We start from the raw sequence: 27,717 nt of genomic DNA on the forward strand, positions 1-27,717 counted from the left end.
ATGTAAAAGAGCTCCTGAAAGAAATATCATACATGTTTTGTGACCATTTCAATGCACATTTTGCAGGGATTTGATCCTCTAGGTCCCCAAGAACTATATCCATGGAATGGTATAACCAAGAATATGTTACTCAACTAGAAACCATCCAGGAGGCGGCTGTAAAAGAAAAGCATATGTACATATTTTTGGACCAAGTTTTTGCGCATTTTGCGAAAACTCGGTCCTTTAGATTCGCTAGGACTATATCCATGATATGGAATAACCAAGGCTAAACAGGTCAACTAGGTACCATGAATAGCGCTCATTTGTTTAATTCCAATCGATAGTACTGAGTCCAAATGGTGTCATATCAAAATCAATTATTTGGCCAAGATATTACAAAAAATCAACAAGCTAGTTTGACATCATGACCAAACAGTCTCGGCCAAATAATTGGTTTTGGAATGATACGCCATATTATCATAACACGCCTATTATCTTATACAATAAAATAACTAGTTGGGCCGGAAAATTTAACTATTCCAAGGTCGGAATATGAGATGATAAGTGATCTTTAAAAGTAAAATAGGGCAGGGCCCACACAAAGCCGGATAGCATCCGCTTATGTAGTATATACATAGATATGACTGTATTGTTTACACGTCTCGAGATTTATTTCAATTAACAATGGAATTTCATTAAACGTACTGGTTTCATAATGATCAAATGCTTTTTGGTTAGTCATCAAATGCACAGATGGCGACGATTTATGGTCTGCTTCGCTTAATCGTCGCGGGGCTGGGGGTGGTATTGGGTCAGCACTTTGGACAGCTCCTGGGCCAGTTGGGGCGTAGCTGCGGCCAGGACGCGGCGTGACATGATGTCAAAGTCGCCGCCGGCGGGATCAATGACTACTCCACCCGCCTCCCGTACAATCAGATCACCAGCACAGACGTCCCAGGCATGAATGCCGAATTCGTAGTTGGCATCGGCAGCGCCAAGCGCTACCATAGCCATATTCAAAGCCGCTGATCCCAGCACACGCAATCTGGGTATAAGATGAAAATCAGATCAATGGGCGATTGCTATTAAAGATTATTGAAATTTACCCGTGCACATGCTTGGCCATTTTGGCGAAATTCTCATTGACCACCTGCATCTTTTGCTCGTCGCGTGAGGTACCGAATTCGCTGGTTACCAGCGCCTTGTTCAGCTGCTGTTGACCACTTGCCTGTATGCGGCGGCCGTTGTAGTAGGCACCTTGGCCACGGCGGGCCGTAAAACGCTGTTCCAGAATGGGATTGTAAACGATGCCAATTTCGGTGACCTTGTTCACCTTGAGGCCAACGGAAATGCAAGAGTGCGGAAATGCATGCACAAAGTTCATTGTGCCGTCCACTGGATCGATTATCCAGGTGGGCGCATCGGTCAGCTTTTTGACACCGCCTTCGGAGCTGCTCTCCTCCTCGCCAATGAACCTGGAAAATATTTATTACGCATTTCGCTTTTCATTCGAGTCGCATGCGGCTACTTGTGATCTGGGAAATGCTGACGAATGCCATCCATGAGCAATTTCTCCACATCCTGATCGGTTTGAGTGACCAAGTCAATGTCCCCAGACTTGCACACAAACTCTTGCCGGGTCTCATTGTTGCGGGCAATCAGCTGTGCAAAGAGCCTTGTAAATTATTTGCCAAAGACTGGCCCACAATATTCACTCACCCGGCCCGCCTCTGTGATCAGGTTGTTGATGATCTCGAAGCACTTGCCCAAATCTACGCTGTCTGCCATTGAATGTATGTTTCCGTTTCTTTTTCGTTCACGTCCAGTTGATTGCAAATGCGTAATTAGATTAAGTTCTGCGGTAGACGAATGAATGCTCGCAGCTAACAGCTGTTTGCCCAGTGCTGTAAAAGTGTTCAAAAATTACAAGGCTGCATTCACAGTGCTGTTCACAGTGCAGCAAAATGAGGTTGCGGTGCGCCGATACAAACTTATCGATAGTAATCGACATTTTCATTTGAAGCGAAAGGAAAACAACCGTTATTGGTGTACCAAAATGTTTACTGGCTTACATGCTTTTAGATGGATTTGAACTCTTGATGAGCAGATGGTTCATTTGCTTGAGCTATCGAATATTACGGTATGCTGAACTGTCCGAATCTAATGATAAACTGGTATCAGAGAATTCTGTCTGCGCAGTGAAATCCTTTGTGCGGGGCTCAGTCTCCACTCTTGTCTCATCATCCCGTGGCTTCGGATAGTTTTGGACGAGCTCGCTGGACAGAGCCTTGGCAAGTGGCTCTGTGGCAGCGGCCAGTACGCGACGTGACATAATATCCACCGCGCCGCCAGCAGGATCTATGACAGTGCCGCCCGCCTCGGTGACTAGCAGATTGCCAGCCGCCATGTCCCACACATGTAATCCGAAGAAGTAGAACCCATCTGCCACACCAGAAGCAACCATGGCCAGGCCCATGGCTGAGGAGCCAATTGAACGTAAGCTGCAAGCAAAATTGAACTTGGTTGGATTGCGACACTTTGATTTTAACCGTGAACTTACGCGTGGGTCTTCCTTATGAGCCGCTTGGCGTTCTCCATGGATGCAGAGGTGCGGGATTCGTTCATGCCAGAGCTGTACTCCTGCAGGATCATGGCACTCTTGAGGCTCTGCTGGCCGCTGGTCGTTATCGGCTCGTCGTTTAGCTGGGCGCCTTTGCCCTTTCGGGCCGTATAAAATTCCTGCAAGGCTGGATTAAACACAATCCCGAAGGCGGTTTCCTTGTCAATAAGCAGCGCCACCGAGATGCAATAGTAGGGAAAATGATGAACGAAATTCATGGTGCCGTCGATGGGGTCTATAATCCAGGTGGGCTCATTGGTGAGTGTCACCTGGCGCGATTCGGTCTGGGAAACCGCCTCCTCGGCGATTACTCTGTGGAAGGATGCAATTATTGAATCAGCTGGCCTTGCGGCACACTAGTTGTTGGCTTACTTGTGCTCGGGATATTTTTCCAGAATTGCCTTCGTTAACATGTCCTCGATCTCGGTGTCGGCGCGCGTGTTCAGATCCTTCTCGTGATCCTTGGTGGTAAACGAAAGCCGCTCCTTGTTGGATTTGAGCGCAATGGCACCTGCCTTCCGCACTAATGCCACGGCGAATGCATAGCATTCGTCTAAATTGAATGCAGGCTTCTCCTCCTTAACTGGTTCTGGTGGTGCTGGTGGCTCTGCCGGCGCTGGTGGTGCTGCCGGCGCTTTTGCGGGCTCTTCGTCATCCGTATAGAGACTACCCGCGGTATTTGTGGTCTTTGACGCATACTCCTTTGACGGATCGAACGTGACGTCGGTATTGGTGAATTTGGAGACCGCTTTCATTTTGTCTTTATTTGCTGCTGGTGGTGGAGCAGGTGCAACGGTTGCAGCGGATGGAGCAGGGGCTGGAGCGGGTGCAGCTGACGGAGCAGCGGGAGGAGCAGCGGGAGGAGCAGCGGGTGCAGCGATTGCAGCAGGTGGAGCAGCAGGCGGAGCAGGTGGAGATGCAGGCGGAGCAGGTTGCGTGCGTGTTGCGACTACGACTGCTGGCTTATTAATGCTGGTAACGGCTTGAGGGCCCTCTTTGACGGGCTTGGCCGGCGCGGGTTCGGTTGTTTTTGAAGTGGACTCCAAAATAGGCGTCAGCTGTTCGCGACTTTCGACTGGAGCCTTTTCACGGGAGGCGTGCATGTTAGCAACACGCGGATCTTGTACGTTGGCCTTATGATCCTCCAGCCCATAGTTGCGCGCCGCATTTTTTGCTACGTGTTCGGGCTGTTCTGCTGCTGGTGCCTCCTTTGCCTTTGGAGCTGGGTGTGGCTCTTCGCGTGCCTGAGAATATCGAGCATAGCTCGCGCTCCTAGACACGGGCTTTGAGGTCGGCCCAAGTCTCGCGGACGGCGTCAAGGACTTACGCATACTCATCGAGCGTGACCTCTGCAGTTCATTCACCCGCGGATCCTGAGCGGTCGCCTCGTGATCCTCGAGCCCATAGCTGGTGGCCGCATTTTCTAGCACCTCCCTTTCTGGCTGCTTTGGGCTGGGGTTCTCCGCGCCCTTCTTCTCGTCGACCATGGCAATAAATTGGCTAGCAAGAGGATACGTCTGATGCTGATGTTTTTTATCTACCAACTCCCATCAAAGAGTTGCATGCTTTGAAACAAATGACTGGACAAGACCCGAAAACTTTAACAGTACCCGTGTGTTTGTGTGTGTGTGTGTGTGTATAGATACCTAAACGAATCTCGGAAAACAATAATACATTTTGACGTCTGGCTCAATGCCAGCCACATTTATTTGCCTACTCACACACATCGGATCCTACTTGAATTTGGAGTTGGATTTCCGGGGGGCTCATCGTCTCGATGATGATAGATTTGTCTGTCGCCCAGCAGTCGCACCATCTGACTGCCCAGCTCTGGCGTGGCAGCGGCCAGGACACGCCTGGACATGATATCGAATTCGCCACCGGCTGGATCCATGACGACGCCACCCGCTTCGCGGACGAGCAAAGCGCCCGCTGCCAAGTCCCAGGCATGCGGATAGAACTCGTAATAGCCGTCGGCAGCGCCCATGGCCACCAGGCACATGTCCATCACGGCGGAGCCCGTGGTGCGCAGGCTGTGGTATGCGAGAGACCTTTGTTTTCAAGTCGACTTCATATTCCATTATACTATTTACGCATGTGCCTTGAGCAGCATTCCAACTGCGTTTGCCAACAGTATGTCCCTGTGCTCGCATCGCTCAAGATTCTCGGCGTTCAGCTCCTGCATAATCAGTGAACGCTCCAGCTCGGTCTGACCACTTGTCCGTATGGACTCGCCATTCAGGTAGGCGCCACGATTGCGACGGGCTGTGAAGATGAGCTCCAATGTGGGATTGTGGCAGATGGCCAGCTCCGGCTGCTTGTTCAGCCAGAAGCCCACCGAGATGCAGCTGCAGTGGAAGCCATGCACAAAGTTTGTGGTGCCGTCGATGGGGTCAACGATCCAGGTGGGCTCCTCGGTCAGCTTGCGGCCCGTAGATGCGCCGGCGGTGCCCTCCTCGCCAATGTAAACGTGCTCGGGAAAGCGTCCCCGTAGGCCCTTTATCAACAGCTCCTCAATTTCGCGATCCGTGGCTGTAACCAAATCCTTGCTGTTCAGTTTGGTTTCAAAGCCGCGAATCTTTCCACTAGCCGCCCTTAGGTGCTGTCGGTCAGACAGGATATCTTAATGGAGCACTGTCGTCTGCTTTCCGCCCAACTCTTACCCCTGCAGCCCGGTCGACCAGGCGACAGACCTCCACAGCGCATTGGTCGACGTCCACGTGGGTCGCACTCCCTCGAATGGAGGCCTTTTCTAGTGGCAGCAGTCGCAGACACGCGAATCGAAACATTTTTAAATGGCAATCGGTAGTTTATTTTCCAAATTTGTTAATAAATATTTTAATAATATAAACTGCGCCTGCTTCAATCCAAATTCGAAACTGTGGCCGCGTAAAGTCCAGTCAATGGCAGATGAGCAGCCTTCCTCGTCGCCGTCGTCTATCTAGCAAGGTTCTAGTTTGTGTGCGAATGAGAGAAAAACAACACGAGTCACTGGTCGATGAGTCGTCTTTCATGGCTACCATTCCAGCACATGATCTACAAACTATAGCCGGGCATGCACGGATCACCAGGTTTCGAGTCGTCCCGTTTATTGGGTGTACCACAAGGTTTTCTGGGAGGCCGTCTTGCAAGTTTTCTTTTCTGTTTGCGAATTTTCGGCTGTTGTGGACAAGTCTTTCCTGATGATTTTTTAGATTTTCCTGCGTCCTTCTCTTTGGCTATTGCCACAATCGACTCCTCTGCAGCTCTCTCCCTGGGCAGCTCGTCGATCCTAGCAGAGTCCTGGTCAACTGGTTGAGTTATTTCTACACCTTTAAGCTCATTATCTCGCTGTTTTGATAGGAGCAGCCAGAGGCTTATTAAATGTAAAGGATTCACTGGGGTATCCATGACTATGCCACCCGCCTGCGGCACAGTCAGCATTGCAGAGTCCATCTCCCACGAAATTGCAGCATTGGGACAACCGGGGAAAAGTTTAACAAAGCCATCGATGTCATCGACAGGCCAGATGGACTCATCAGCCTTGTTTTCGGCTATGAATCTGGGCAAGGATTGGATTAGCACTCTATGAGCTACTGCTGCTTGGGTCTACCTACTCATTTGGCGAATGCATCGCGGTGTCCCGCACCAGCACATCTTCAATCAGCGTGTCCCATTTGTTTGCCGCCATCTTGGGGCTGGGCCTCGCGTGGAAGGCATGCATCTGCTGCCACACGCCTTTACAGGCCAGCTCGAGGCATTTGTCCATGCCACGATGACATGTGTCATCTCGTCCCTGTGACACTGCCTGGACAGATGGGCCAGTCGCCGTTGCAGGCGGAGCCTGGCACTGGCGACGGCTGCTTGTCAAGAAACCCCTAATTATGCTTTGCATTTGGCTATCTTGAATCACTAGAAAATTTAAAATGATTTATTTCTCCATACATGACAAAGCTTTGGCTGATCGTAGTCAAGGCATGCTTAAGGCATCGATTGTTTTCCTGGATGTGTTGGCTCGTCATCACGTGGCTGGGGGAACAGCTGCTGCACCAGGGGTACCATTTGCTCGGCCAGCTCTGGCGTTGCCGTTGCCAGCAAGCGACGCGAATATATATCAAAGGGGCCGCCGCACGGATCGATGACCACACCACCCGCCTCCTCGACCATCAGCACGCCTGCAGCCCAATCCCAAACGTGTGAGCCGAACTGCAAGTAGGCATCGCAGGCACCAATGGCCACCTGCGCCAGATTGAGTGCCGTTGAGCCGAGGGCGCGTACGCTGGAAAAGCATTTTGGAGTAGCGCACGAACAGTCATATGAGTATCTGAGGCTCCACTCACCCATGCACCATGGGCAGCAGCTTGAAGATATTGGGCGAGGCTGAATCCTTGCCATCTTCGCCCAGAGCCACGGTCCAGTCCAGGCAGACCAGCGACTGCTTGAGATCCCGCTGTCCGCTGACTCGCATCGGCTGTTTATTGAAGTAGAATCCCGATCCTTGCTGCGCGACATATGTGTGCCTCAGCATGGGATTGTCAATCCAGCCGAGCACGGCCCTCCTCTCCACGTACAGGGCAATCGATGTGCAGAAGTGAGGGAACCCGTGCACAAAGTTCATTGTACCGTCGACGGGATCTATGATCCAAGTGGGCGCATCGCTCAGGACCCAGCTCTTGGCGGTGCCTTCAGTGCCTTCTTCGGCAATGATCTCGTGATCTGGAAACTGTTTCCGTATACCATCGACCAGTAGGCGCTCCACAGCCTTGTCCGTCTGTGTCACCAGATCGCGCTGATGTACCTTCATTTTGAACTCGGGCTTCTGCTCGTGCCCCTTCATCATCAGCTGTAAATATTATCTCCGGCGATTATCCATGCTATGCTGCCTACTCAAATGATACGACTACCTCTCCGGCCTCCCGGGTTAGCTGCTTTATAAGCTGACACGCCCTATCGCGATCCGCCGTCGAGAATTGTCTGCCTGGACAATGGCCGGTCACAGCTCTTAAAGGTACTTGCATTTTGACAACTTTTGCACTTAGGACTAAGGTAAAGCAAATAATGAAAATGTGTTAGCCTTAAGAAGTTTAAGTCAAGGGATATGAAAACTCGTATATACATTGAAACAATAAACTTTATTATACACATATAAGATTCGATAAATATATTTATATATATATATATATATATTGGTATGTACATATCTGGTTCAATTCACATGTATTTGTTTAAATCTGCTCGCATCGACGCTCTAAAAACCTAAACAACTTTTTACAATCAGACCGGGGGGCGTTGCTGGCGACCCCCCTTTAGGATCAAGCAGCACCCGCGTTCCATTCATAGCTCTCCCTTCGATGCCGTCTCCAACGTGGATAACTAACAATAACAATACTACGTGGTCCGTTCACACCATGTTCAGTTGAGAGATACGATATACATAGTTCTAACTGAACAACGGGGTAAACGAGTAACAATAATGATATGTATATATTTTAAGTTTTTTTTTAAGCAGAGTTTTTCAATGATATGTTCTCGTTGCGGGAAGTCTTTTTCGACCATATAGCGATATATATATATCTATATGTATATAGCTGATAAAATATGTATATCAAATTAGTATTTTGGAATGTTTATAAGCATTATGCCACATTGATATGTATCTTTTCCAATCTTAAGACTAACAAACGCTCGGAACGTCTAGTAAATATCGCCAACACGAAACCACAAATATAGATATAGATATATAATCCGGACTTACGTGTTCCTTAGCTTAGGCTGGTGCTGTAAACGGCTGCAGAATATATAGCAAAAGCATATAAAATAATTTTAAAAATATACTACAATCTATGGGATAAAATCAAAATTTAGTGTTAATGTGTTGTTAATGGGTATTACTGAAATCGTGTATATATTTTGTTTTATCAATTCTACTAAAAATACATACATAATCAATATAATTAAATTTGTATCACAACGAATTTAGCAAGAACTTAGGCTAAGACTACAACAAACAAACAAAAGAACTGTGAAGAAAAATGTGTGCGTGCTCAGCATATTAACTACATTCTATAAAGACATTTATGTATACGATTCAGAACCAATTCACACATTCAAAATATCAATATATGTATAACGAATATATCGAAAATAACAGGTGCATAGATCCTTACTTACGCACACAGCTTAAGAACTAGGTGGAATCTGTAAGCCCCTCGCGGGGCCAACAGTTGGCGCTAAACATAAGTAATATATATATATATATATGCATATATATATACATATATATGTATTGGATAGAAAGGATTGGGGGGAGATTTACAAGTTTCACGTAAATAGCATACGTGGATATTAACTGGTCGAATTGGCCAGCCTAAATGCGAACGCAGCAAACTATGGCTAAGTAGAGGTTTGCAGAGGAGCTAAGCTGAAAGCTAGAATCCAAAGAAGAGTAACTGGGGTCGGTCATTGGGTCTGGCTCTGTGTCTGGGTCTGTCTACTTGGCCTCCACGGGACGATTGGCGAACAGCTGCTCCACAATCTGCTCATCGGCCAGGGTGGAGGTGTCGCCCACATTTCGATCGTTGACGGCAATCTTGCGCAACACCCGACGCATTATCTTGCCGGAGCGCGTCTTGGGCAAGCCGGGCGCATTTTGTATAACATCTGGCATGGCGAAGGGGCCAATGCGTTCGCGCACCATCTTCTTAAGGTCAGCGATTAGCTTCTGGTCGAACGCCTCATTCTCATTGGGCGTTATGAAACAATATAGACACTCGCCCTTGACCGGATGCGGCCGGGATACCACAGCCGATTCGGCGACACGTGGATGCTCGGTGAGCACAGACTCCACCTCGGCGGTGGACATCAGATGGCCCGACACGTTCAACATATCATCCACGCGGCCAGTGATCCACAAATAGCCATCGGCATCGCGACGAGCTCCTGTATTGGCAAGATTTGTAAAGTATAACGATATGCATAGATCCTGTATGCCAGTTAAACTCACCGTCTCCAGTGCAATAGTAGCCGGGAAACTTGGAGAAGTATGTGTCCTCGAAGCGCTCATGATTGTTGTACAGCGTGCGCATCATGCCCGGCCAGGGCTGCGAGAATACCAGGTAGCCCTCGCCCTCGCCCTTGATCTCAATTCCGCACTCATCCAGCAGCAAGGGCTTGACGCCAAAGAAGGGAAACGTCTGCAAGAGAAGCACAGACATGGAATTATATATTGATCCAGGTCAATTAATATCATCTTTCGTACAGCAGAGCCTGGTTTCATAGGCGTGGCGCCGGGCAGAGGCGTTATGACATGACCGCCAGTTTCCGTTTGCCAAAACGTGTCCACAATGGAGCACTGCTCCTTGCCAATGTTGCGATAGTACCAGAGCCAGGCCTCCGGATTAATGGGCTCACCAACGCTGCCCAATACCCTGTGGAAAGACGAGAACATCAGCTCGATAGTCTGCTTTGGCATTGTGTTGTACACTTACTTGAGACCGCTCAGATTATGCTTGAGCACCGGCGCCTCGCCGAACTTCATGAGCGCACGTATGGCCGTGGGCGCCGTATAGAACTGGGTGACCTTGTACTTGTCAATTACGCTCCAGTAGCGATCGTTGCCGGGATAGAAGGGCGTGCCCTCGAACTACAAGTAAAACATATATGAAAAGGTTAGTAATTGCTCCACCGAAGCCAGCTCGCGGGATGACTTACAATAACCGAAGTGGCGCCGTTGGCCAGTGGACCGTAGACCACATAGGTGTGTCCAGTGATCCATCCGACATCGGCGGTGCACCAGTAGATGTCACCGGGATGGTAATCAAACACAATCTTGAAGGTGGTGGCCGCATAGAGCAGGTAGCCGGCCGTAGTGTGGAGCACGCCTTTGGGCTTGCCCGTGGAGCCGCTCGTGTAGAGCATAAACAATGGATCCTCGGCGTCCATCCATTCGGGATAGCAGGCCGGCTCCTTGTCCTCCATCTCCTCGTGCCACCAGTAATCGCGATCATCGGTCCACGGTATATCCTGCTCCACATGATTCTCCTGGCAGGGCGTAACGCGCTTCAGATGCGACACCACAATGCATTTCTCCACGGAGTGACCCATCTCGTCTACCTTCTCCAGAGCCGTGTCGCACAGGGCCTTCAGGTAGAGCGGCTTCTCGCCACGCCAAGCGCCATCGGCCGTAATCAGCAGCTTAGCCTTGCAATCGAACATACGCTCCGCCAGGGAATCCGGCGAGAAGCCCGCGAAGACAATCGAGTGCACGGCGCCAATGCGTGAGCAGGCCAGCATGGCAATGGGCAGCTCCAGGATCATGGGCATATAGATCGAGACGCGATCACCCTTCTTGATGCCATGATCCTTCAGCACGTTGGCGAACCGGCAGACCTCCTCCAGCAGCTTGCGGTAGGTGAGACCGCGCGAATAGTCATCGGGGTGGTTGCCCTCCCTGCAATATGGACAATGAATGCGGAACTACATTATTAATCCGCTGGCAATGTGCCCAAAAATGAGCAGCCCATCAATAAGCTCCCTCAGTTACAGGGTATATGGGGAGAGATGGGCTACTTAGCCCACGTTCCGTTCCGAATCAATTGAATCACTTACAGCAATTTGAGGCTTCCTAATTGTCGCTGCCAACTTAATTTGAATTTGCAATATAATTTGCTGATTTGATAAGCTGCCTGACAGTGACTGTCATTTGGGTCTTATTGCTTCCCGACTCACTTTTCCCTTCTCCCCCCCGTCTGCTGGCTAAGTAGCGCGCCTTTCCCTTTAATTCTCAACCTGGCAACCGAAGCCAATGGCCGCCGGCACAATACCCACAAAAGTCAACAGCTGCAATGCCGACAACGATATATACTGCATATATAAATATATATGATTTTTGTTACAGTGTTCAATAAAGTTGTGCGTACATGAGAAAATACTAAGATGTAGATAGACTAAGACAGATCAACAATTTGTTACAGCTACAATGCATACAGATAGAAGTAATTATAGATAAGAAGATCATACTTTGGATTTTGTTCTTCAGCATTCAAAGATTCATAGATTCATAGGAATTCTCATTCACAAAAAGTTGCAATTAACTAACCTTTCTAGAAGCTGTAAAATATATTTAAATTTTCTGTTTTTTAAGATTATTCTAATTTCTGTTGTGTCTAATAAAATGATAATAAAATGTCAAGGTAGTAGAACAAATCCTGCTCAAATGAACCGCAGTTCACATATCCTGCTGGTTCGCATACTTTTATAGAGTATTGTTATCCATTGAATTGCCTGGGTATAATTAATGGCACCCAAATACAAAATGCATAAAATTTAACAACAAATTTAATGCACAATCGAGCGCGCACAGAAACAAAAACAAATCAAAAATCGTGACGGACCGGCACATAGAACGGATTTTGACGAGACTGTCCAAGGACAGGTGCACAATAGAGAAAGTCACCTGCAGGTCTTGGTCTAGGTCAGCTGTCACAGTTCTAGACAACGTGCCGTATGACACAAAAGCCAAGCAAAAATATGTTTTCTTGAAGTGAGTCAAAGACCGTAAATATCTGTAAATCATGGACTAAATTGGTTGGCTTTGTCATATGGATCGATAAGACTCAGTTGCCGCCATAAACGACTTGGCGAGTCTCTGAACATCAAGGAAAATCGGGTAGCGTATAAAACCAGGTCGCACTCATGACGTATTTGTCGCATTTTTAGCAAAGCACAAATCGAAAGACGGGTGCGAAGTTCACCTTTTCTTGGATATGCTATGAGCTGGCGCGATAGCTGCCTCGTGAAATAATATTCAACTTATTCGAAATTGTAATTAATTAGTAAGATGTTAAAAATATAACAAAAACAAACAGCAACAGAAACTATTGATAAATTTGTTAGCTAAACGCCGGCAAAACCTCATTAAGTACAGCAACAGAGTCTGTTAAAGCTAACAGCGCTGTTAAGCAGCCCAGTGCCAAATTCAAGGCCAAGGTAAGCACGCTCTCTCTCGCTCTCTCTCTCCTCTCTCTGTTAATCATTCTCTGCGCAGCTTGACAAGCACTGATCGCAATTGCTATTACGTTTATGGGTACATGTCAAACCTTTGTTAGCATTCTCCGCAAATGACTAACTAGAAGCTTTAATCGGTTGCCCGGTGGCGCGATTTTTCCCCATGTTAACGTAATGCCGAATTCCCAATAAGAAACACTTGAGGCCGCGTTGTCGCTAGACAATCTTTGGGCTAATCAATTTTGCCGCAATGCTGGCCATGAGCATTTTAATGCTGCCTGGAAACGAAACGAAAATGGAAACCTCATGATCTTGACCGTCGCCGTTGGCAGCAGATAGACGCGTGGCTGGCTGGCGCTTATCACAAATCAAAAGTATCGCGAATTTAGCTTCCACTTTTGAGAGGCGTGTTGGGAAGAACGAGCTGAAATCATGTGAGGCGCAACAGCCGGCAATGGCAACAACAACAATAATTATCTAAGCAAAAGCAGCTGTTGGTTCGCGTGTCTGAAAGCTACATAATAAAACAACAACAACAACACGAAAACAAATCGCATCGAATGTTTTCATTTGTTGTTGTGTTAGTTTAAAGTAGATTGCGTGAAGAAGTCAAAGCGCTGCAGCTTTTTTAAGCGTCGCTGTGTCTGGGTCTGGCCCTACAGTTTGAGAGCAACATCGTATGATTTTCGGCTAGACGAGTCGCAGACGCTAATTTATGCAACATTATGCAAAAGGTTTTGATTATGAATTTGTGTTTTGTATTCGACTGAGATAAAAGATACGCACAGTTGTATACTACCATAATGAGGGCAATTCAATGGAATGGATACCAAATGATAACAAAACGTGGACAAAACCAGACAAACATATGGCGATCGCCTCCCCCCACCCCCTCACTTCTATGCCCGTTATGTTGCTGCTGTTGCCCTTTTGTTCGAACTGTAGGTGTGTCAGCATTAACATTATCTTCGTTTCTTTTGCGCACACACACTCATACCACCCACACAAACACACACACACACACAGACACGTTTTAGCCGCCTCAGCGCATGTGTGAATGCGTAGTAATTCTCGCTGCGATTGGTTGCGAGTAATCGGACCATATGATCGCGTGATTTTTGCGCGACACACAATGCCGCCAAAACTGTAAGTGTGGCTGCGCTTTGGCATGCAGAGCGGAAGCTGCGCTCGGCGCGCAGCTCGAGCTAAACTTCTCAACATTTGACACTGGCACTCTTTCCGCGCACCTTGTCGCCGTTGGCCATTGCCAGACACCAGACTGACACACATTGAGGCGCGAAATATTTAATTTGATTTTTGTGCGTTCGCAGCGAAATCAATTTGAATAAACAATTTGCGCGCTTTGTGCTAATCGTTCGCTTATATAAGCACTTTTCAGAGCTACACGTGCGTGTGTGTGTGTGTGTGTCTGCTTATGTGTGTGTGCGTGCGTTTGTATCAGAAGAAATGCCTCGGTTTATTTTTATAGTCCAGTAAAAGTTAAAAAAACCACAGATTTGCCTGTTTGCCTTGCTTTGCTTTGCTTTGGGTTACCTTTATTGTTGTGCCTGTGTATTATCTATTTATTATTATTTTTTCCAGCGAGCTGTGTTAATTAATGCTCATTACGTGCAAATTGCTCAGGTACGCGCCTTTATCTTATCTAACTGATGGACGAATTGTGTTTGGGATTTGAGTTTAATAATTTTCAAATTATAGACTTGCGAGAGCAGGGACTCAGACAATTGTTTGACCTTGCGTTTGCCTTTCACATACCTGACTTAATAATCTATTTGTATACCGATTCCGAATCGGATTCCGTTTCCCGAATCATTTGCATTTCTTTTCGCACGCGTCCATAGCTGAACTGCGGCGATAACCCCCGAGATTAGAGAATTAACATTTTTGTTTTATTTTTTGGTGTGACGGCTCGACAGGCAGCAAGATGTCGAGATTGATTTGAACCTTGTGCCCGATAACCTGCAAGAAGCAAAACATGCCACACACACACACACACACAAGAAGAAGAAACAACAAACAACAACTATATTTATATAAACTGTAAGACGCATTTACTTTTGCAATCTGAGGGCGTTTATGACTTTTGAAGAGCACTCGACTGAACTGCACACAGACATAGGCAGCACCTGTTTAATTATACATTGATAAACACAAAAATACTAATTAATTCCGATTACAAATTTCATTTGTAAGCGCGTCAAACAAAGTCTGGGAAAGTTTTGTAATATATTCAAGCCCCAAGCAATATGTATTTGAAGTACTTGCATTTGTTTACTTTGCTACTTTGCTGCTGCATATCTAATATTTAAGCACTTTGTAAACAACACAAATTGCAATCCTAGAACTGGAATTCATAGTTTATGTGGCCTGGTCAGGGCCCTGACATTGACCCTTCCGAAAGTAGCTGCTAAATCTGACAGCAGAGCTGCTCAAACTAATGAATTAACAGTCAGCTGTCAGTTCATGTTCGTATTTAAGCTCATTCCAGAGCAGAGGCTCTCTGTCCTTGAGAGAGCGACCTAACCCAAGTAACGGTAACAGCAATGGTAGCGGTAACAACCGAAGCTCGAGCTCAATTAAATTGCGAACATCTGTTTTCTCGTGTGCCTGCGCAATGCAGCCCGACCAAGGGTAGGTGGCGGGGAGGCGAGCGAGGGCTGGCGACGTCACGACTGCGTTTCGTAACAGCAGAGCACGAAGAGGAAGAAGAAGATGAGGAAAAAATCGATATCCTTGGCACGTTTACACTTTTGTTTTCATGCGACCTACGCAACTGGCCAAAGGACTTGATTGGACTTACCAGTAGAACGCTATCTGATCGCCCAGGCCGTTGCGCACATTTCGATCGAGGAGGTTGTAGCAAATGTTGGTCGAGGCGCCCTCCATCCATTTGATCGAAACGGGTCCTTTGGAGATGTTGAAATTGTATTGCATGAATTTCGAGGGATCCGCTGGCGTTTCCCAGTGAAATTGTTTCGCAACGCGCGACCAAAACTCGGTCGGATTGTCCAAGGACTCGTGATAGAATTTCTTGTACTCATCGAAGCTGGATATGTAGGCATTTCGGCTGATTGCCGGATTTGGATTGAATATTGATTTTTCCGTTGGCATTTTGCGTCTGGCTGTCTATGTTTTAAATATATGTAGGTTTTCCTTTTGTTCACTTGGCTTCGCAAATTTCTGACAATTATCCTTTTCACATACAACTTTTCAATGCGCCCGTGTGTTTTCTTTCAATTTGTTTGCCTCTCGACTGTGTGTGTGTGTCTGTATGCGTTTATTTGCGTGTGAATGTGTTGAACAATGCTTTCGGGTTGGGGTTCTTTTCTACTACCCGCAGCGCACGACTTCTTGTACCGCACGATTCGAGTTCAATTTGAGCACTGAGCGCAGCGCTCGTGCGATTTAAAGCTTTTGCCATTTCGGTGAGCTTTCGGCGGGAGCTTTCAGCGCGCGCGCGCACACACGAAAACGCTTCAAGTTCAAGCTGCGCGGCGCTTATCAGCATCTGTGGCCAGACACTAACGGTCGCCCGACATGTCCATCAATCGCTTATCAGAGTAACAGGTCTTATGTTTCCACGGCTCGTAAGGGTGTGTGCCCAGTGCGTTTTCCGCACGTAATCAGCTGATAATCGCAGCCTCAGCAACAGACTGTTACATGCCCAGCTCAGCGTACATTTCCGCTCTGAGCCGGAGCCACGCTGTTCGACGCTGATCTAACATTGAGCGGCTTTTTGAGTGGTTCGATAAGAGCGCGCGCGCGCACATACACAGAGCAGACTCTCTTCGGCGTCTTATCAAATCCGCAGCCGCAGCGATTCCATGGGGGGCCAGCGCAGGTCAATTGTGATTGCGATTGTCATTGTTTTAAGTGTAATATTTGGCTTTTCAGTTTATTCTTAAAGCGTAACGAAATCCAAATGCAACAACAACGTGGACATTGTGCGTATGCGTGTGTGTGTGTGTGAAAATGAATGAGTTTGTGTGTGTGCGTGAGTTTTGGTGCAGATTAACAGTTAACAGCGGGCGTGTTTGGTTAGCAGCAATATTCCGATTAGCGTCTAGTGATCGGAACTGCTGCTAAGAAATGATTTGTACTGCTCCTCGGTCATGAGTTTCTCGAATTCAGCGGGATTCTTGAGATCGACCTTGAACAGCCAGCCTGCGTATGGAGGGAGGGGTATTCATTAGTGGACAAGAATATAGACCTAATCCAATTGTATGCTCACCCTTCTCGTAGCAGCTGCTGTTCACCAGCGCCGGCGTATCCTCGACCTCCGCATTCTTCTCCGTCACCTTGCCGCTCACCGGCGAGTAAACCTCGCTGGCAGCCTTCACGCTCTCCAGGGCGCCGCATTCGTCGTCCTGCTTGAGCTCGGTGCCCGGCTCGGGCAGCTGGGCGAAGACAACGTCGCCCAACGCTTCCTGAGCATAGCTTGAAATTCCCACAACCGCTTTGTTGGCGTCCAGCAGCTCGACCCACTCGTGTTTGTCTGTGAAGCGGCGTTCTGTGAATTGGTCAAAAAACAAAAACATGTGAGAACCTGTTGCAGTTTTAGCTGCATTGTGCTCAGTGGCTCCACAACTGTTGTTGTCTTTGCTGAGTGATTGCATAAATATATCTTTACCTTTGGCGAGCATGCAGCTGGCGTGAAAACTGCGGCACTGTGATGCTGCAAGAGGCGTGGCACGCAGCTGGCGAGCCGCCTGTGCGCCCACACGAGCCAATTTTGTTATGAAAACCATTTTTCCGTTGCAAATTAGTTGCCTGTAATGTAATTTATGTTCAACGAATTTCACCGGCGTGTGTTATGCTCGCGACCACGTCTCGAAATGAAATGAGCAATATTGAGCGAGCGTACTACGTTTTACGTTCGACAATACTGTCTAGTGTCAAAATCTGTCGTCGAAAACGACCGGCTTATCAATATTATGAATATATTTGTGAACTTTTGATTGACCTGCGTTCAATGGATATGCTCAAACTGCGCAACGTAAGCGCGCAACTGAGCAACGTCAACGCAAAATGCTCAACATAAATGTGAATTTAGTATTATTTTCGTATTTTTGCAGCCCTGCTAGTAGTAATCGATTAATTTCATAATTGGCGCTCAACATACATTTTCAAATTGTATAGTGAGTATGTAGACTATCACAATTATCACATGCATATGACGTCGCGCACATTTGACAATGACTCCGATGTCAAGCAAAGCGTATCGTTGCTGGGGGCAAGATTCTCAATCGGCAGTAAAATTTAGCATTAGTTTGTTGCTGCCTTATCAGCAACCGAATAAAAAACAAACACATCTAATTATACTGGGTGTGCAAATAAGTATAAATATGTATATGTATATTGTAGTCACAGTTGCAATTGCAGGTTGTATATACATCTATTGTTAAACGAACGTAAATAAATAAGACGGTCTGATAAAAAACTACAATTGGCGTCACTTTTCTTTTACTTAACTTTATCTGCTTTACTTGTTTGCTGGCTTTACTGTGGCGGGAATTATTTGAGAATTATATGGATTATTATGTAGAAATGCATTGGCGCCCTCTTCTTTTCCCGATTTAGTAGTGAGACCGCAAAATCCCATTGGGACTGGGCTGTGGCGAGTAATCGGGCATCGGGAAACCCGACGTCGCCACAACAATCGTCTCCTGCACAGGACCCTGCGATGACTGACGAGCGGGCCGATTGTTCGCATTCGGCGTCGGATACTGCTGGAAGGCATCGATACTGCGGAAACGGCGATCCATCAGATTGGCATCACGCGACATATGGGCGGCTCGCACAATGGCCTCCTCGTTCACCTCGATAGTCTCCGCAGTGGAGCGAGTATCCGGCATGAAGGCTTCATTGTTATACGCCTGCACCTCCACTCTACAAGGCATTCGAGGAAATTTATTTTAATAAAAGCTATCGACTTAAAAGGCAGCTACACTCACTTCTCTTCCTCGTAGGCGCGAATGGGCGGTCTGGTAGTGAGAATATCATTGGAGTCCTTGCGTGGCATGAAGAGCGTGTCCTGTAAGTAAATTAAAAATGATTAGATATATGAGTAGATTGATTAAGCTTCAATTTCATATGCCATAATATCCATTAATTTGTTGATAAGATATGGAAATTAATAATAAAATAATTGACACAGAAAGAAATTTGTTGATGAATTAGGTTCACAAGCCGAGTCCTTGGCACAGGCATTCGTTTGTCATGATAGTTAATATTTACAGGGTATGCTTTTAGCTGCACACTAGAGCGTGCTTTACATAATATTTAAACGCGCCACCGACAAATAAATTCCGATCGCTTATCAGCAGAGCATTGAGCCAATGTATCGACTGCTGGACGCTTCCAGCTTATCAGCTGGCAGCTCCTTGGCGTTGGGTACATGTGCACACACGGGGCTAACTTTAGACATGTCGTAGTCGGCGGCAATTTAATATCGCCTACACACACCTGAGCGTCTTGAGTTAGTTGTCTACATATTTTTGGAAACAGCTCATTGATCTTAGTTGCTTTTCGGGGGCGGAGCTTAGCTGTCTGACACGCCAGTTTATGATACAATTACATGAGGCAATGCCAGATGATGATGTCACCCGTTTTAGTCACCCACTCACCGAGCCATCCTTATCATGCTCTATTTGCACGCCGCGCACCAGCAAAACGACCAGCAAATGCAGGTTTATGTACCACATGATGAAGCCCTTGAAGGAGATGAGCATCATGGAAATGGCAGCGACGCCTCCGGCTACGAGCTGGGCCGCATTGGGATCGATGACGCCGATATTGATGCTGTTCGCATTAAACTCGGATGCCTTGGCATGGAAGCAGCCAAAGTCGACGCCAAAGATGACGCCAGAGGCCAGGTCCATCGCACAGATGGCGGCCACAAAGAATGCCCAGCTGTAGATAGCGCCCAGGGTCTGCTTGACATTGTCTTTGCGCACGCCTGAAAAAAGATAACAAAGAAAAACAAATCAGGGAAAGACCAAAGCCATTTGTGACACATCTATCAAGTCGACTTAAGGCCCTCATCGCTGATCGATGGATAGAAAGTGCTCGACATTGAAAAGTGGACGACAAGCAATACTTTAGACCAAGTACGTGAAGCAACCTCATCGTTTTTTACACAACAGCAAAATATCATAAAAGCAAACAAACCAATCGTTTATCTTTGTTCAATTGTGTCCATGCGCAATATTAAATCGTATACCCTGTGCCCCAGTAAAATCTCTATAAATGGGGTATATTGCATCTATGGCTTTTGGGCTATATTAATATTTAACAAGGGATCAGATAGGAGTATATCTAGTTTTTCTTATCAATCAAATAAATATAAGATATCGATAACCACCACTTTTTCCTATATCGATAAATGTTATCGATCTAGAGCTCTTTCCTCCATATAGATACATATTGATTGTAAGAACGTGGCACAATTGAGTTTATTTCTGGTTTACAGCTAATCGATCTACCTCTTTCCCCTATATCGATAAATATCGATTTTTAATCCTTGGGGCAATTGGATTGGTCAGTCAATTCTCGCATATATCTAATCTATATACCAAAGAGTTAGAGAGTGGAAAGCCCCCATTTCAATAAATATCGACTTTAAGAACTTTCGACAATTGAATTGCCTTGATAGTTCTCGAATGCATCTAATGTAAATTAAATAATTGAATTTTAAAATTAATTGAATTTTAAAATATACAGCCTTGATACATTATTCCGATTTCTTGAATGTAGGGTAGCTCCTAGTCGGGCAGCCATAACTAGAGCGTTTCTTTTTTTTATTATTTTGATTTTATCTTTTGCTTCAGCTGCTTGATAATAAAAGTTACTATTGAAATGTCTTTATAATAGATAAAACCGATTTACTTTATTCTAGATTCCGCCGCGTGAATCACAAATGAAAATCAAATTCGTAATTTCCGTCATACTTTTAGTCACAAAACAAACAACAACAAAAAAGTGCCCCACATAAAGGAAAATCCCTATAAAAACCACTTAATACCCAGATTTTCGATGGCTATATTCAAGGAATTTTGAAATATTTTCAAGAGTTAGACTCTCGGTGTCTTCGTACTTACAAGTCAGGAGCACAATGGAGACGACGAGCCAGCCAACCGAGACGCCGAGGTAAACGCAGTCCCAGACCAGAACCTGCGTGGGATCAAAGACAGTTGTGACCAGGTCCAATATGGTCGAATTGAAGTTCTGATAGTATTCCGTCGACATCTTGCAACTGCCGCGGAAGTAGACCTCGAAGAAGATGGTCTTCACGAAGGTGCCATAAGTCATGTCGTCGGTTATATAGACATGGCAGGTGTACGCACAGATTGCCGTGATCGTGAGCGCTATCCAGATGCAGGCTTGGGCCTGCAAAAGGAGTTAAGGGTCAATATGGACTGCAGCCAGTTGCGAATGAATCAGCGCTTTGATAAGAGCTGTGATTGATTAGGGGCAGCTGATCGGCAGGTGTATGTGTGTGTGTGTGTGTGTGTGTGCAGGTCTTCCTGTTGATAACTATTCAATTTGTAGTGCAACCGACTGCGTAATACTCTTTGGCAGTCCAATAAGAGCTTAACACATAGATATCGATTTCTTTTATCTCTAGAAGAGCCAATCTCTAGTCTCTTTATTCCAAATGCTGTCACTCTAGATCAAAAAGTGTGGATAATAGAGACTTTTGCGATTTGGAAAGGCGCCGTTGGGCGTGGCCAAATAGTCTAGAGCTTTAAGACTGTCACAGACATAGATTTTGGCGATTTACTGCCCTCTACTTGCAAAGGCTCGGATAATTTAATACAATATTTATTTCATATATTGATAGATGGCTATTCGGATGGACGGATGGGCAGATGATTGGACTGATGGATAGACAGACGGATGGACACAGGAATGGAGAGACAGATGAGCGTACGAAACAGAAGAAAAAACAGCCGGACGGACAGAGTATGGACGGATAGATGGGCATACGAATGGACAGCCGGATGGACAAAGGAATGGATAGAGAATGGACGGAAAGACAGACACAGACACGGAGGGATGGACGAATAGACACACGAATAGGCACGAGTGAACAGACGGATGGACGGACGGATGGACAGACGGACGGATAGACATATAGACAGACGAATAGACGAACGAATCGACGAAGAGATTAATAGATCTAAAGATGCACAGACATTTCACAGAACAAATATACCCTCTTCTCTTCTGTGAACGAGTATGGACAGTTGTGTATCTAAAATTGAGAGTTGGCCCACAGACGCGTTCTTATCAATTATCAAATGGGCGGAAAGAGGTCAACATTCAGGTGCAGCGCCGATAACAGCTTCTATATGTGTTACTCACCACGCCGAGTCCACCGGCCCAGTTTGACCAGGTTTTCAGGGAGTCAAAGTTCCGGATGCCCGGATGCCTTTGCTGTCCGTACATTCTGGCTAGGATTTTAGCTTAATGCGAATCAATTGCAACGTTCTGGTCGAGTGGGCGGCAGCTGCGTATCGAATGCGCGACGTGCTTTAAGCAACTAAATCAACCGGACACGGTGCTGGGTACGGGGAATTGTTGCGCCGTAACATGGGCCAATTAATTTTGCGATACTTTGCCTTTTTTTTCTTTTTTTTTTCAATTAGATTGTTTTTTTCGATAACGGATAGTGGCCAACTTTGAATACGGGAACACAAGGAAATGATAAAAACAAAAAGCGGGTAGCTGTATCAGAGCTGGCCAGTAAAAATTATTGAGCACACTTTTATTTTCAATAGATTTGAGTTTTTTGTTCGACTTTACGCTGAACTGCGTTCGCTTTTCGTATCGTTTGCCAACTGAAAATCGGCGGCCGAAATGCGTCTTTTTGGCCGTGAGCAACGTTACCAAATATGTGAGTGCGTTGGTAAATGCTATATTATATTATCGCTGAGCGAAGTTTTGCTGATAAGCGAGCCTCAATATTGCCCTTCTCAACTGCACCCTGCCTCGTAGAGTTTTTCGTTGGCACTTGGACGCGCAAAATCGAAGCGAACTGAAAAAAAAAACTAACGACAGCAAAGCGCTCAGGAATCTTATCGTCATATTAGCCACATTATTGATGTATATAGTTGTAAAAATTCTTATCGACCATAAAATAGTTGTGTTTTGCAACATACCACAAATATGTTAATTTTTGAATGGCGCGCGCCTAAAGCGCCATCCAGCGGCAGTTGGCAGCACTGAGTGCAGCAGCCTATACAACGACAGGTCGTACGAAGCGAGCAACTTTTGACTGACAAGCCATAACTTATGCCAAAGACAAGCTCTTACTAATTAGTGTTGCATTTAATTTGTTAACAAATGATTTTTGTAATATTTTGAATGCTCTTAACATTTTTTGAGCACTCACCCAAATTGTACTTACTATCCAAAAGTTTGCATGATGCGCAGCGCACGTCAATAGTTGCTTGACATGTGCGTCTGAACATGCATGCCTACCAAAACGGCCGCCATTTCCGCATCGTGTGAAAGAGACAGCCAACTATCGCATAGGCAAATATCAGCCCGCATGCGTACGCCAGAACGAGACAGGCATACTGCCAGCTGCAGCACATAAGCATTTAACCCTAAATAATACAGCACTCTCGATAGACTTTAGTACAGTCGAAGTGACGCCGCGGCATACAAACGTGAAATAAACTTCAACAAATTGTTGTTGCTTGCCGATTAGCTCGAAAAATACAAAATTGAAAATAATACAACAAAGTGCCGATTGCAATATTCTTCAGTTTGTGTTTGCCTAATAACAAATGTGGTCGTGAATGCAAGGGTTTTTGAAAGGGAATAGAAAAAAAAGTTAAGAAACATACATATACTAGAATAATAGCCAACGAGATCTGCACGCACAGACACACACAACACACACACACACACACACACAATTGCACACGGACTAACATGAACAATCAACTTACCCCGGCCACCTATCGCAAATTCAATAATTTGCTCAGCAGCGGCGCCGTCACCGTGACCGGTCCCGGCCAGCCGCGCATATTGAAAACAACGCGTCTGGCGACACCTGGAGGCGGCGGCGGCTCGAACGTGAGCGCCGCATCGCAGCAGCAGCAGCAGCAGAACATCATGGACTCGGACGCGGCAGCACGTTGTTACATCTGCGACGAGCCGCTGCTGGTGAACCAGACGCAGACGTCGCTGACGGAGATGTGCACCACGCACACGTCCACCAAATTCCCGAATAAGCTGGCCCAGCTGGTGGGCGAGGGCTTCTTGGTGATTGTCTGCAACGAGGATTTCGTTTGCTCGCGCTGCACCAACCTGGTCAACTACTACGATCGTCTCGAGAACGACGTGGAGCGCGTCAAAACCAACTTGCTAAACTTGCTGAACAAAAAGTATGGCATCAACGAGGACAGTGGCGGCAGCAGCCATGCGGACGCAGCCAGTCCGCCGCTCAAGATGCAAAAGCTGGCCGGCGGTGCGGGTAATCGCTCCTTGGAGGAGGCCGCCGGCGGCGACTTGCTGCGCACACGCAAGCTGGTGCAGCAGACAACGCCAGGTGGGTAACTGAGCACAAATATAACTATTAGCCAGCATTAAGTATTATAATTTTTGGGTTCGCAGCCTCGCAGCAGCTAAAGCTGGCGACGCCACAGGGCGGCGCCGTCGCTGGCACACAGACGCAGGTGCAGCGCAAGGCGACCAAGATTTACAAGTGCACCTCGTGCGATTACAAGACCTCGGACATGCGTCTGTTCAATACGCACTACGAGACATGCAAACAGCAGACGTTCCAGTGCAAGACTTGCCGCAAGATCTTCCCGCACTTTGGCGCCATGAAGCAGCACATGGTGCGGGATCACAACACCGCCATGGACAACACCTGCGCCATGTGCCACATTAATTTCGTGAATGAGGCCAGCCTGCGCAAGCACATGGAGACCAATCATGCCACAAATGTGCTCGTCACCAGCACCACAACAATTCCGGCTGCTGCTGCGCCGGTTACAGCCGCCGCTGCTGCTGCCGCCGCCGCTGCTGCAGCCGGCGTCACCGAGACGATCGGCGCCTCCGGCTCAGCACTGTACACATGCAATCACTGTCAGCTAAAGTCGACCGACAAGGCCGTCTTCGATGAGCACATGCGCAAACATGTCAGCGGCAAGCCGAAGCCGTTCAAGTGTCGCCTCTGCTCGCAGCGCTTCGAGACGCGCGAGGCGGCCACTGTGCACGCCAAGCAGCATCAGACAAACTACTTCAAGTGCGGCCAGTGCTCGATGAGTTTCCCCAAGCGCGAGCTGCTGGTCAAGCATGCCGAGCTCCATCAGAGCGAGAAGCTGGCCGCCTCCAGCGGCGGCAGCCAGAACTTGAACACACAGAAGCTGCTCCAGGAGACCATTGACGAGGCGCTCAGCGATAGCGTGCCGGCCCAGGCGGGCGGCACTGTTGTGGCCACCGCAGCCGAGGCTGAGAACAACATACGCTTCTTCTCGTGCAGCATTTGCTCGCTGACCTTCATCCAGGAGACGTACTACAATCACCACATGGAAACTCACAGGCGTGACAAGAAGAGCGCAGCTGCCGGCGGCGGCGGCAACACAGCGCTCAACTCGGCAGCCACGGCGCTGCTCAGCGATGAGCCGGGCGAGTCGGGCGTCGGCGTCAAGGAGGAGTCGCACGAGCAGAGCGCCGAGGCGGACATTGAGAGTCTATTCGAGAAGTTGCATTCGGAGAAGTCCGATACGGAGAAGGGCGGCAAGAATGAAATGGTCATCACCTCACAGGAGGGCAGCGGTGGCATAACCTTCAACATAACCATACCACAAGTAGACGCCACAGGCGAGCAGACCGAGAAGAACTCACCCAATTCGCAGGCGCCCGTTTCGGTTAGCATTGACATGCCTGTGCTGGACCAGGCCGAAGAGGAGGAGTCTCAATCCCAAAGCAGCAACGACAACAAACCAACCGAATCCCGAGACGGCGGCAAGTCCAACGCGGCGCCAGTCTCAATGCCCAGCCTGGACGATGACAATGAGGCAGCTGCAGCCAGCGCAGCGGACACCACAGATGGCAATGCAGCTAGCAGCAAGGCTAGCGATAAGGCCAGCACCAAGGCAGACCAGGCAGCAGCCAAGGAGAAGGCCAAAGAGGCGGCCGACGAGGCTGGCGAGGCGGAGGGCGAGGTTGAGAAACGTGAGGCCACGGAGACGCCCACGGCTGAACAAGCAGCCGAATCAGAGGCAGCAGCCAACGAAGCTGCTGAGGCCGAGGCAGCAGCTAGTGCTGAGGGCGAGGCAGCCGGCGGTGAACAACAGGTGGCCATGGAACTGGACGAAGCCATGCAGGCCCAAGTCGATGGCGGACAGATCAAGTTTATTGTCAACGAGAATGGGCATCTGCTGCAGCTGGACAACCACATACTGACCGACGCTGACGGCAATCAGATTATCGTGCAAGATCCGGAGCAAATACAGCAGCTGCTGCAGAGCGTCGGTGTGCTGCAGTCCGGCGAGGGACTCGAGGGCGAGACGCTGCAAATGATGACCGATGGCAGTGGCCAGATGGTGCTCGTCCATGGCGACAACAATGAGCAGCAGCTGATCGATGCCTCGCTGCTCAATTCCGAGGGACAAATCATAATACAGCAGGGCCAGGATGGCGAAGAGGGGCCGCATGTCATCAGCGAGGATGGCACACGCATACCCGTCTCCGTGTCCTACACCGAAGATGGCCAGCCCATTGTGCAAGTCCAGCAGCAAGTGCTGGAAGCAGCCCAGGCTGGTGCCGAGGAGAAGGAGGCGGCAGCGGCCGCCCAAGAGGAGGCCTCCGAGGAGGCGCAAACCAGCGAAACCGTCACAGTGACCACGGCAGCCGCTGCGGTGACCACCAGCACGGCCAGCAGTAGCACGGGCGGCACAGCCGGCTTCTTTGCGCTGGAAGAGTTTGCCGAGACGAAAACGGACTAGGACTGGCCCTAGGAGCGGGGCCGCGAACACTTCACAATTCTGGCAATCGATGAGGACTGGTGAGTGTGACCCACCCCCCAAATCCAATCCCCAACTGAAAGTCAATTAATTCGAATCTCTTTGTTGTAGGTTTTAACAGATTTATAGACCGAACAGTAGCTACACTGGGCTCTGGACAAACTCTCATCCGAAATACACAAGCACATCCGCATTTTATACACACACAAAAGCACATTCTCTCACACACACATACAAACACACACGCATACTTAGCTTATGTATTAACACTCCAGTTGACAACAACAACAGATTTGCAAACGTGATCGAAGCACTTCACAATTGCTGGCATCTGGATTGGCAATTGTTCTGGACTTGGCGGAACGTGTTAGGCTTAGTTTTAGCATAGGCAAACCACAAAAAGAATAAACTAAACAATGTAAAAAACACAAAAACAAAAGAGAAAAAAAACAGTTCATAGATGATTACAAGAGATGCTTGAATTATAATTAAAAATATATAAAAAACAATTATAAACGTAAACACTAAATAAAAACGAAGAAAAACAAAAACAAAACAAAAAGTTGAATCTAAAATCGATTAGCTTCTCAAAGTAGCCCAACTCGAAGATGTAAATCGATCCCGACAGCTCGATGTTGCAGCAGCTAATGAAGAGGCGCCACACCCACTCACACACAACCACCCACCCATTCACACACACACACACACACACACACACGACGTATATTGTATGGCAAATGTAAAGATACGCGATTGTGTGAAAAATGAGAACCACAAAAAGATGAAAGAAAACAACTTAAACAAAGCTTGTTTATATATTTTTCGTTTGGAATTTAATTTGCATGTAGATGTAGATAAGGCAACCGCAAAGCCAATATATATATATCTGTAGATAGATCGCAATAAGTTGTAGTTTGTAAACAATTCAAAGAAATACTTGTTACGTGCATTGAACTCATTTTGGTGTGCAAATAACTTGACGGGGGAGGGGAGAAGGGCAGGTATCGCATTACCTGAAATCGATATGGGAATTTGACCATGATAAGCAAATACACTTTTTGTTTAGACGTACGTAAGCGTATTTTCGCATTTGTTTTTTTATGTTTATTATTTTAGATGTCT

General features: G+C 47.3%; 7 protein-coding genes across 8 annotated transcripts; 1 reads left to right on the top strand and 6 right to left on the bottom strand.

The window, feature by feature from the left end:
• Positions 1–627: 627 nt before the first annotated feature.
• LOC115768570 (inositol monophosphatase 1) lies at positions 628–1,875 on the bottom strand. Its single transcript, XM_030713200.1, has 4 exons — positions 1,702–1,875; positions 1,511–1,644; positions 1,089–1,457; positions 628–1,027 (listed from the first exon to the last, which is right to left on the bottom strand). Exons 1-4 carry the CDS (start codon positions 1,768–1,770, stop codon positions 763–765), a joined length of 837 nt encoding a protein of 278 aa, XP_030569060.1. The 5' UTR covers positions 1,771–1,875; the 3' UTR covers positions 628–762.
• Positions 1,804–4,243, bottom strand: LOC115768555 (protein cappuccino). The gene is made up of 4 exons (XM_030713169.1): positions 2,975–4,243; positions 2,543–2,914; positions 2,055–2,483; positions 1,804–1,886 (listed from the first exon to the last, which is right to left on the bottom strand). Exons 1-3 carry the CDS (start codon positions 4,087–4,089, stop codon positions 2,108–2,110), a joined length of 1,863 nt encoding a protein of 620 aa, XP_030569029.1. The 5' UTR covers positions 4,090–4,243; the 3' UTR covers positions 1,804–1,886; positions 2,055–2,107.
• A 57-nt stretch (positions 4,244–4,300) lies between these two features.
• On the bottom strand, positions 4,301–7,673 carry LOC115768562 (inositol monophosphatase 1-like). 2 transcript variants are annotated; one of them, XM_030713181.1, is made up of 4 exons: positions 6,199–6,520; positions 5,266–6,143; positions 4,696–5,204; positions 4,301–4,635 (listed from the first exon to the last, which is right to left on the bottom strand). In XM_030713181.1, the coding sequence occupies exons 2-4, from the start codon at positions 5,389–5,391 to the stop codon at positions 4,320–4,322; spliced, it is 951 nt and encodes a 316-aa protein (XP_030569041.1). In that variant the 5' UTR covers positions 5,392–6,143; positions 6,199–6,520; the 3' UTR covers positions 4,301–4,319. The 2 variants fall into 2 exon arrangements, 1 of the variants encoding a protein (XP_030569041.1); XR_004018572.1 differs by lacking the exons at positions 4,301–4,635; positions 4,696–5,204 and adding exons at positions 6,922–7,424; positions 7,486–7,673 and having other exon boundaries at positions 5,405–6,143; positions 6,199–6,860.
• Positions 7,674–7,773: 100 nt separating this feature from the next.
• Positions 7,774–15,989, bottom strand: LOC115768545 (acetyl-coenzyme A synthetase). Its single transcript, XM_030713157.1, has 6 exons — positions 15,408–15,989; positions 10,292–11,030; positions 10,069–10,223; positions 9,840–10,008; positions 9,585–9,774; positions 7,774–9,520 (listed from the first exon to the last, which is right to left on the bottom strand). Exons 1-6 carry the CDS (start codon positions 15,716–15,718, stop codon positions 9,072–9,074), a joined length of 2,013 nt encoding a protein of 670 aa, XP_030569017.1. The 5' UTR covers positions 15,719–15,989; the 3' UTR covers positions 7,774–9,071.
• A 491-nt stretch (positions 15,990–16,480) lies between these two features.
• LOC115767692 (glycine cleavage system H protein, mitochondrial) lies at positions 16,481–17,377 on the bottom strand. The gene is made up of 3 exons (XM_030711989.1): positions 17,238–17,377; positions 16,839–17,117; positions 16,481–16,771 (listed from the first exon to the last, which is right to left on the bottom strand). The coding sequence occupies exons 1-3, from the start codon at positions 17,353–17,355 to the stop codon at positions 16,671–16,673; spliced, it is 498 nt and encodes a 165-aa protein (XP_030567849.1). The 5' UTR covers positions 17,356–17,377; the 3' UTR covers positions 16,481–16,670.
• Positions 17,378–17,638: 261 nt separating this feature from the next.
• Positions 17,639–22,585, bottom strand: LOC115767681. The gene is made up of 5 exons (XM_030711978.1): positions 21,974–22,585; positions 20,707–20,995; positions 19,234–19,565; positions 18,562–18,641; positions 17,639–18,496 (listed from the first exon to the last, which is right to left on the bottom strand). The coding sequence occupies exons 1-5, from the start codon at positions 22,055–22,057 to the stop codon at positions 18,184–18,186; spliced, it is 1,098 nt and encodes a 365-aa protein (XP_030567838.1). The 5' UTR covers positions 22,058–22,585; the 3' UTR covers positions 17,639–18,183.
• Positions 22,586–23,266: 681 nt separating this feature from the next.
• LOC115767952 lies at positions 23,267–27,389 on the top strand. The gene is made up of 3 exons (XM_030712335.1): positions 23,267–24,170; positions 24,236–26,636; positions 26,707–27,389. The coding sequence occupies exons 1-2, from the start codon at positions 23,552–23,554 to the stop codon at positions 26,575–26,577; spliced, it is 2,961 nt and encodes a 986-aa protein (XP_030568195.1). The 5' UTR covers positions 23,267–23,551; the 3' UTR covers positions 26,578–26,636; positions 26,707–27,389.
• The last annotated feature ends 328 nt before the right edge of the window (positions 27,390–27,717 follow it).

Source organism: Drosophila novamexicana, unplaced genomic scaffold (genome assembly GCF_003285875.2).
Source record: "Drosophila novamexicana strain 15010-1031.04,08,12 unplaced genomic scaffold, DnovRS2.1 tig00000009-arrow-pilon, whole genome shotgun sequence".
Classification (NCBI taxonomy): Eukaryota; Metazoa; Arthropoda; class Insecta; order Diptera; family Drosophilidae; genus Drosophila; species Drosophila novamexicana.

Coding starts and splice junctions, on each gene's coding strand:
- LOC115768562 (XM_030713181.1), bottom strand. CDS start 5,391: ATGTTTCGATTCGCGTGTCTGCGACTGCTGCCACTAGAAAAGGCCTCC. Junction 5,205..5,265: donor TGGTCGACCGGGCTGCAGGG/GTAAGAGTTGGG, acceptor TCTGACCGACAG/CACCTAAGGGCGGCTAGTGG. Junction 4,636..4,695: donor ATGCTGCTCAAGGCACATGC/GTAAATAGTATA, acceptor CGCATACCACAG/CCTGCGCACCACGGGCTCCG.
- LOC115768555 (XM_030713169.1), bottom strand. CDS start 4,089: ATGGTCGACGAGAAGAAGGGCGCGGAGAACCCCAGCCCAAAGCAGCCA. Junction 2,915..2,974: donor GAAAAATATCCCGAGCACAA/GTAAGCCAACAA, acceptor ATCCTTCCACAG/AGTAATCGCCGAGGAGGCGG. Junction 2,484..2,542: donor CTCATAAGGAAGACCCACGC/GTAAGTTCACGG, acceptor TTTTGCTTGCAG/CTTACGTTCAATTGGCTCCT.
- LOC115767692 (XM_030711989.1), bottom strand. CDS start 17,355: ATGGTTTTCATAACAAAATTGGCTCGTGTGGGCGCACAGGCGGCTCGC. Junction 17,118..17,237: donor CAGCTGCATGCTCGCCAAAG/GTAAAGATATAT, acceptor ACCAATTCACAG/AACGCCGCTTCACAGACAAA. Junction 16,772..16,838: donor CAGCAGCTGCTACGAGAAGG/GTGAGCATACAA, acceptor CTCCATACGCAG/GCTGGCTGTTCAAGGTCGAT.
- LOC115768545 (XM_030713157.1), bottom strand. CDS start 15,718: ATGCCAACGGAAAAATCAATATTCAATCCAAATCCGGCAATCAGCCGA. Junction 9,775..9,839: donor CTATGAAACCAGGCTCTGCT/GTACGAAAGATG, acceptor CTTCTCTTGCAG/ACGTTTCCCTTCTTTGGCGT. Junction 9,521..9,584: donor CTACTATTGCACTGGAGACG/GTGAGTTTAACT, acceptor TTGCCAATACAG/GAGCTCGTCGCGATGCCGAT.
- LOC115767681 (XM_030711978.1), bottom strand. CDS start 22,057: ATGTACGGACAGCAAAGGCATCCGGGCATCCGGAACTTTGACTCCCTG. Junction 19,566..20,706: donor CTCCATTGTGCTCCTGACTT/GTAAGTACGAAG, acceptor ATCTTTTTTCAG/GCGTGCGCAAAGACAATGTC. Junction 18,642..19,233: donor AGCATGATAAGGATGGCTCG/GTGAGTGGGTGA, acceptor ATTTACTTACAG/GACACGCTCTTCATGCCACG.
- LOC115767952 (XM_030712335.1), top strand. CDS start 23,552: ATGAACAATCAACTTACCCCGGCCACCTATCGCAAATTCAATAATTTG. Junction 24,171..24,235: donor GGTGCAGCAGACAACGCCAG/GTGGGTAACTGA, acceptor TTGGGTTCGCAG/CCTCGCAGCAGCTAAAGCTG.
- LOC115768570 (XM_030713200.1), bottom strand. CDS start 1,770: ATGGCAGACAGCGTAGATTTGGGCAAGTGCTTCGAGATCATCAACAAC. Junction 1,645..1,701: donor TGATCACAGAGGCGGGCCGG/GTGAGTGAATAT, acceptor CTCTTTGCACAG/CTGATTGCCCGCAACAATGA. Junction 1,458..1,510: donor CAGCATTTCCCAGATCACAA/GTAGCCGCATGC, acceptor AATATTTTCCAG/GTTCATTGGCGAGGAGGAGA.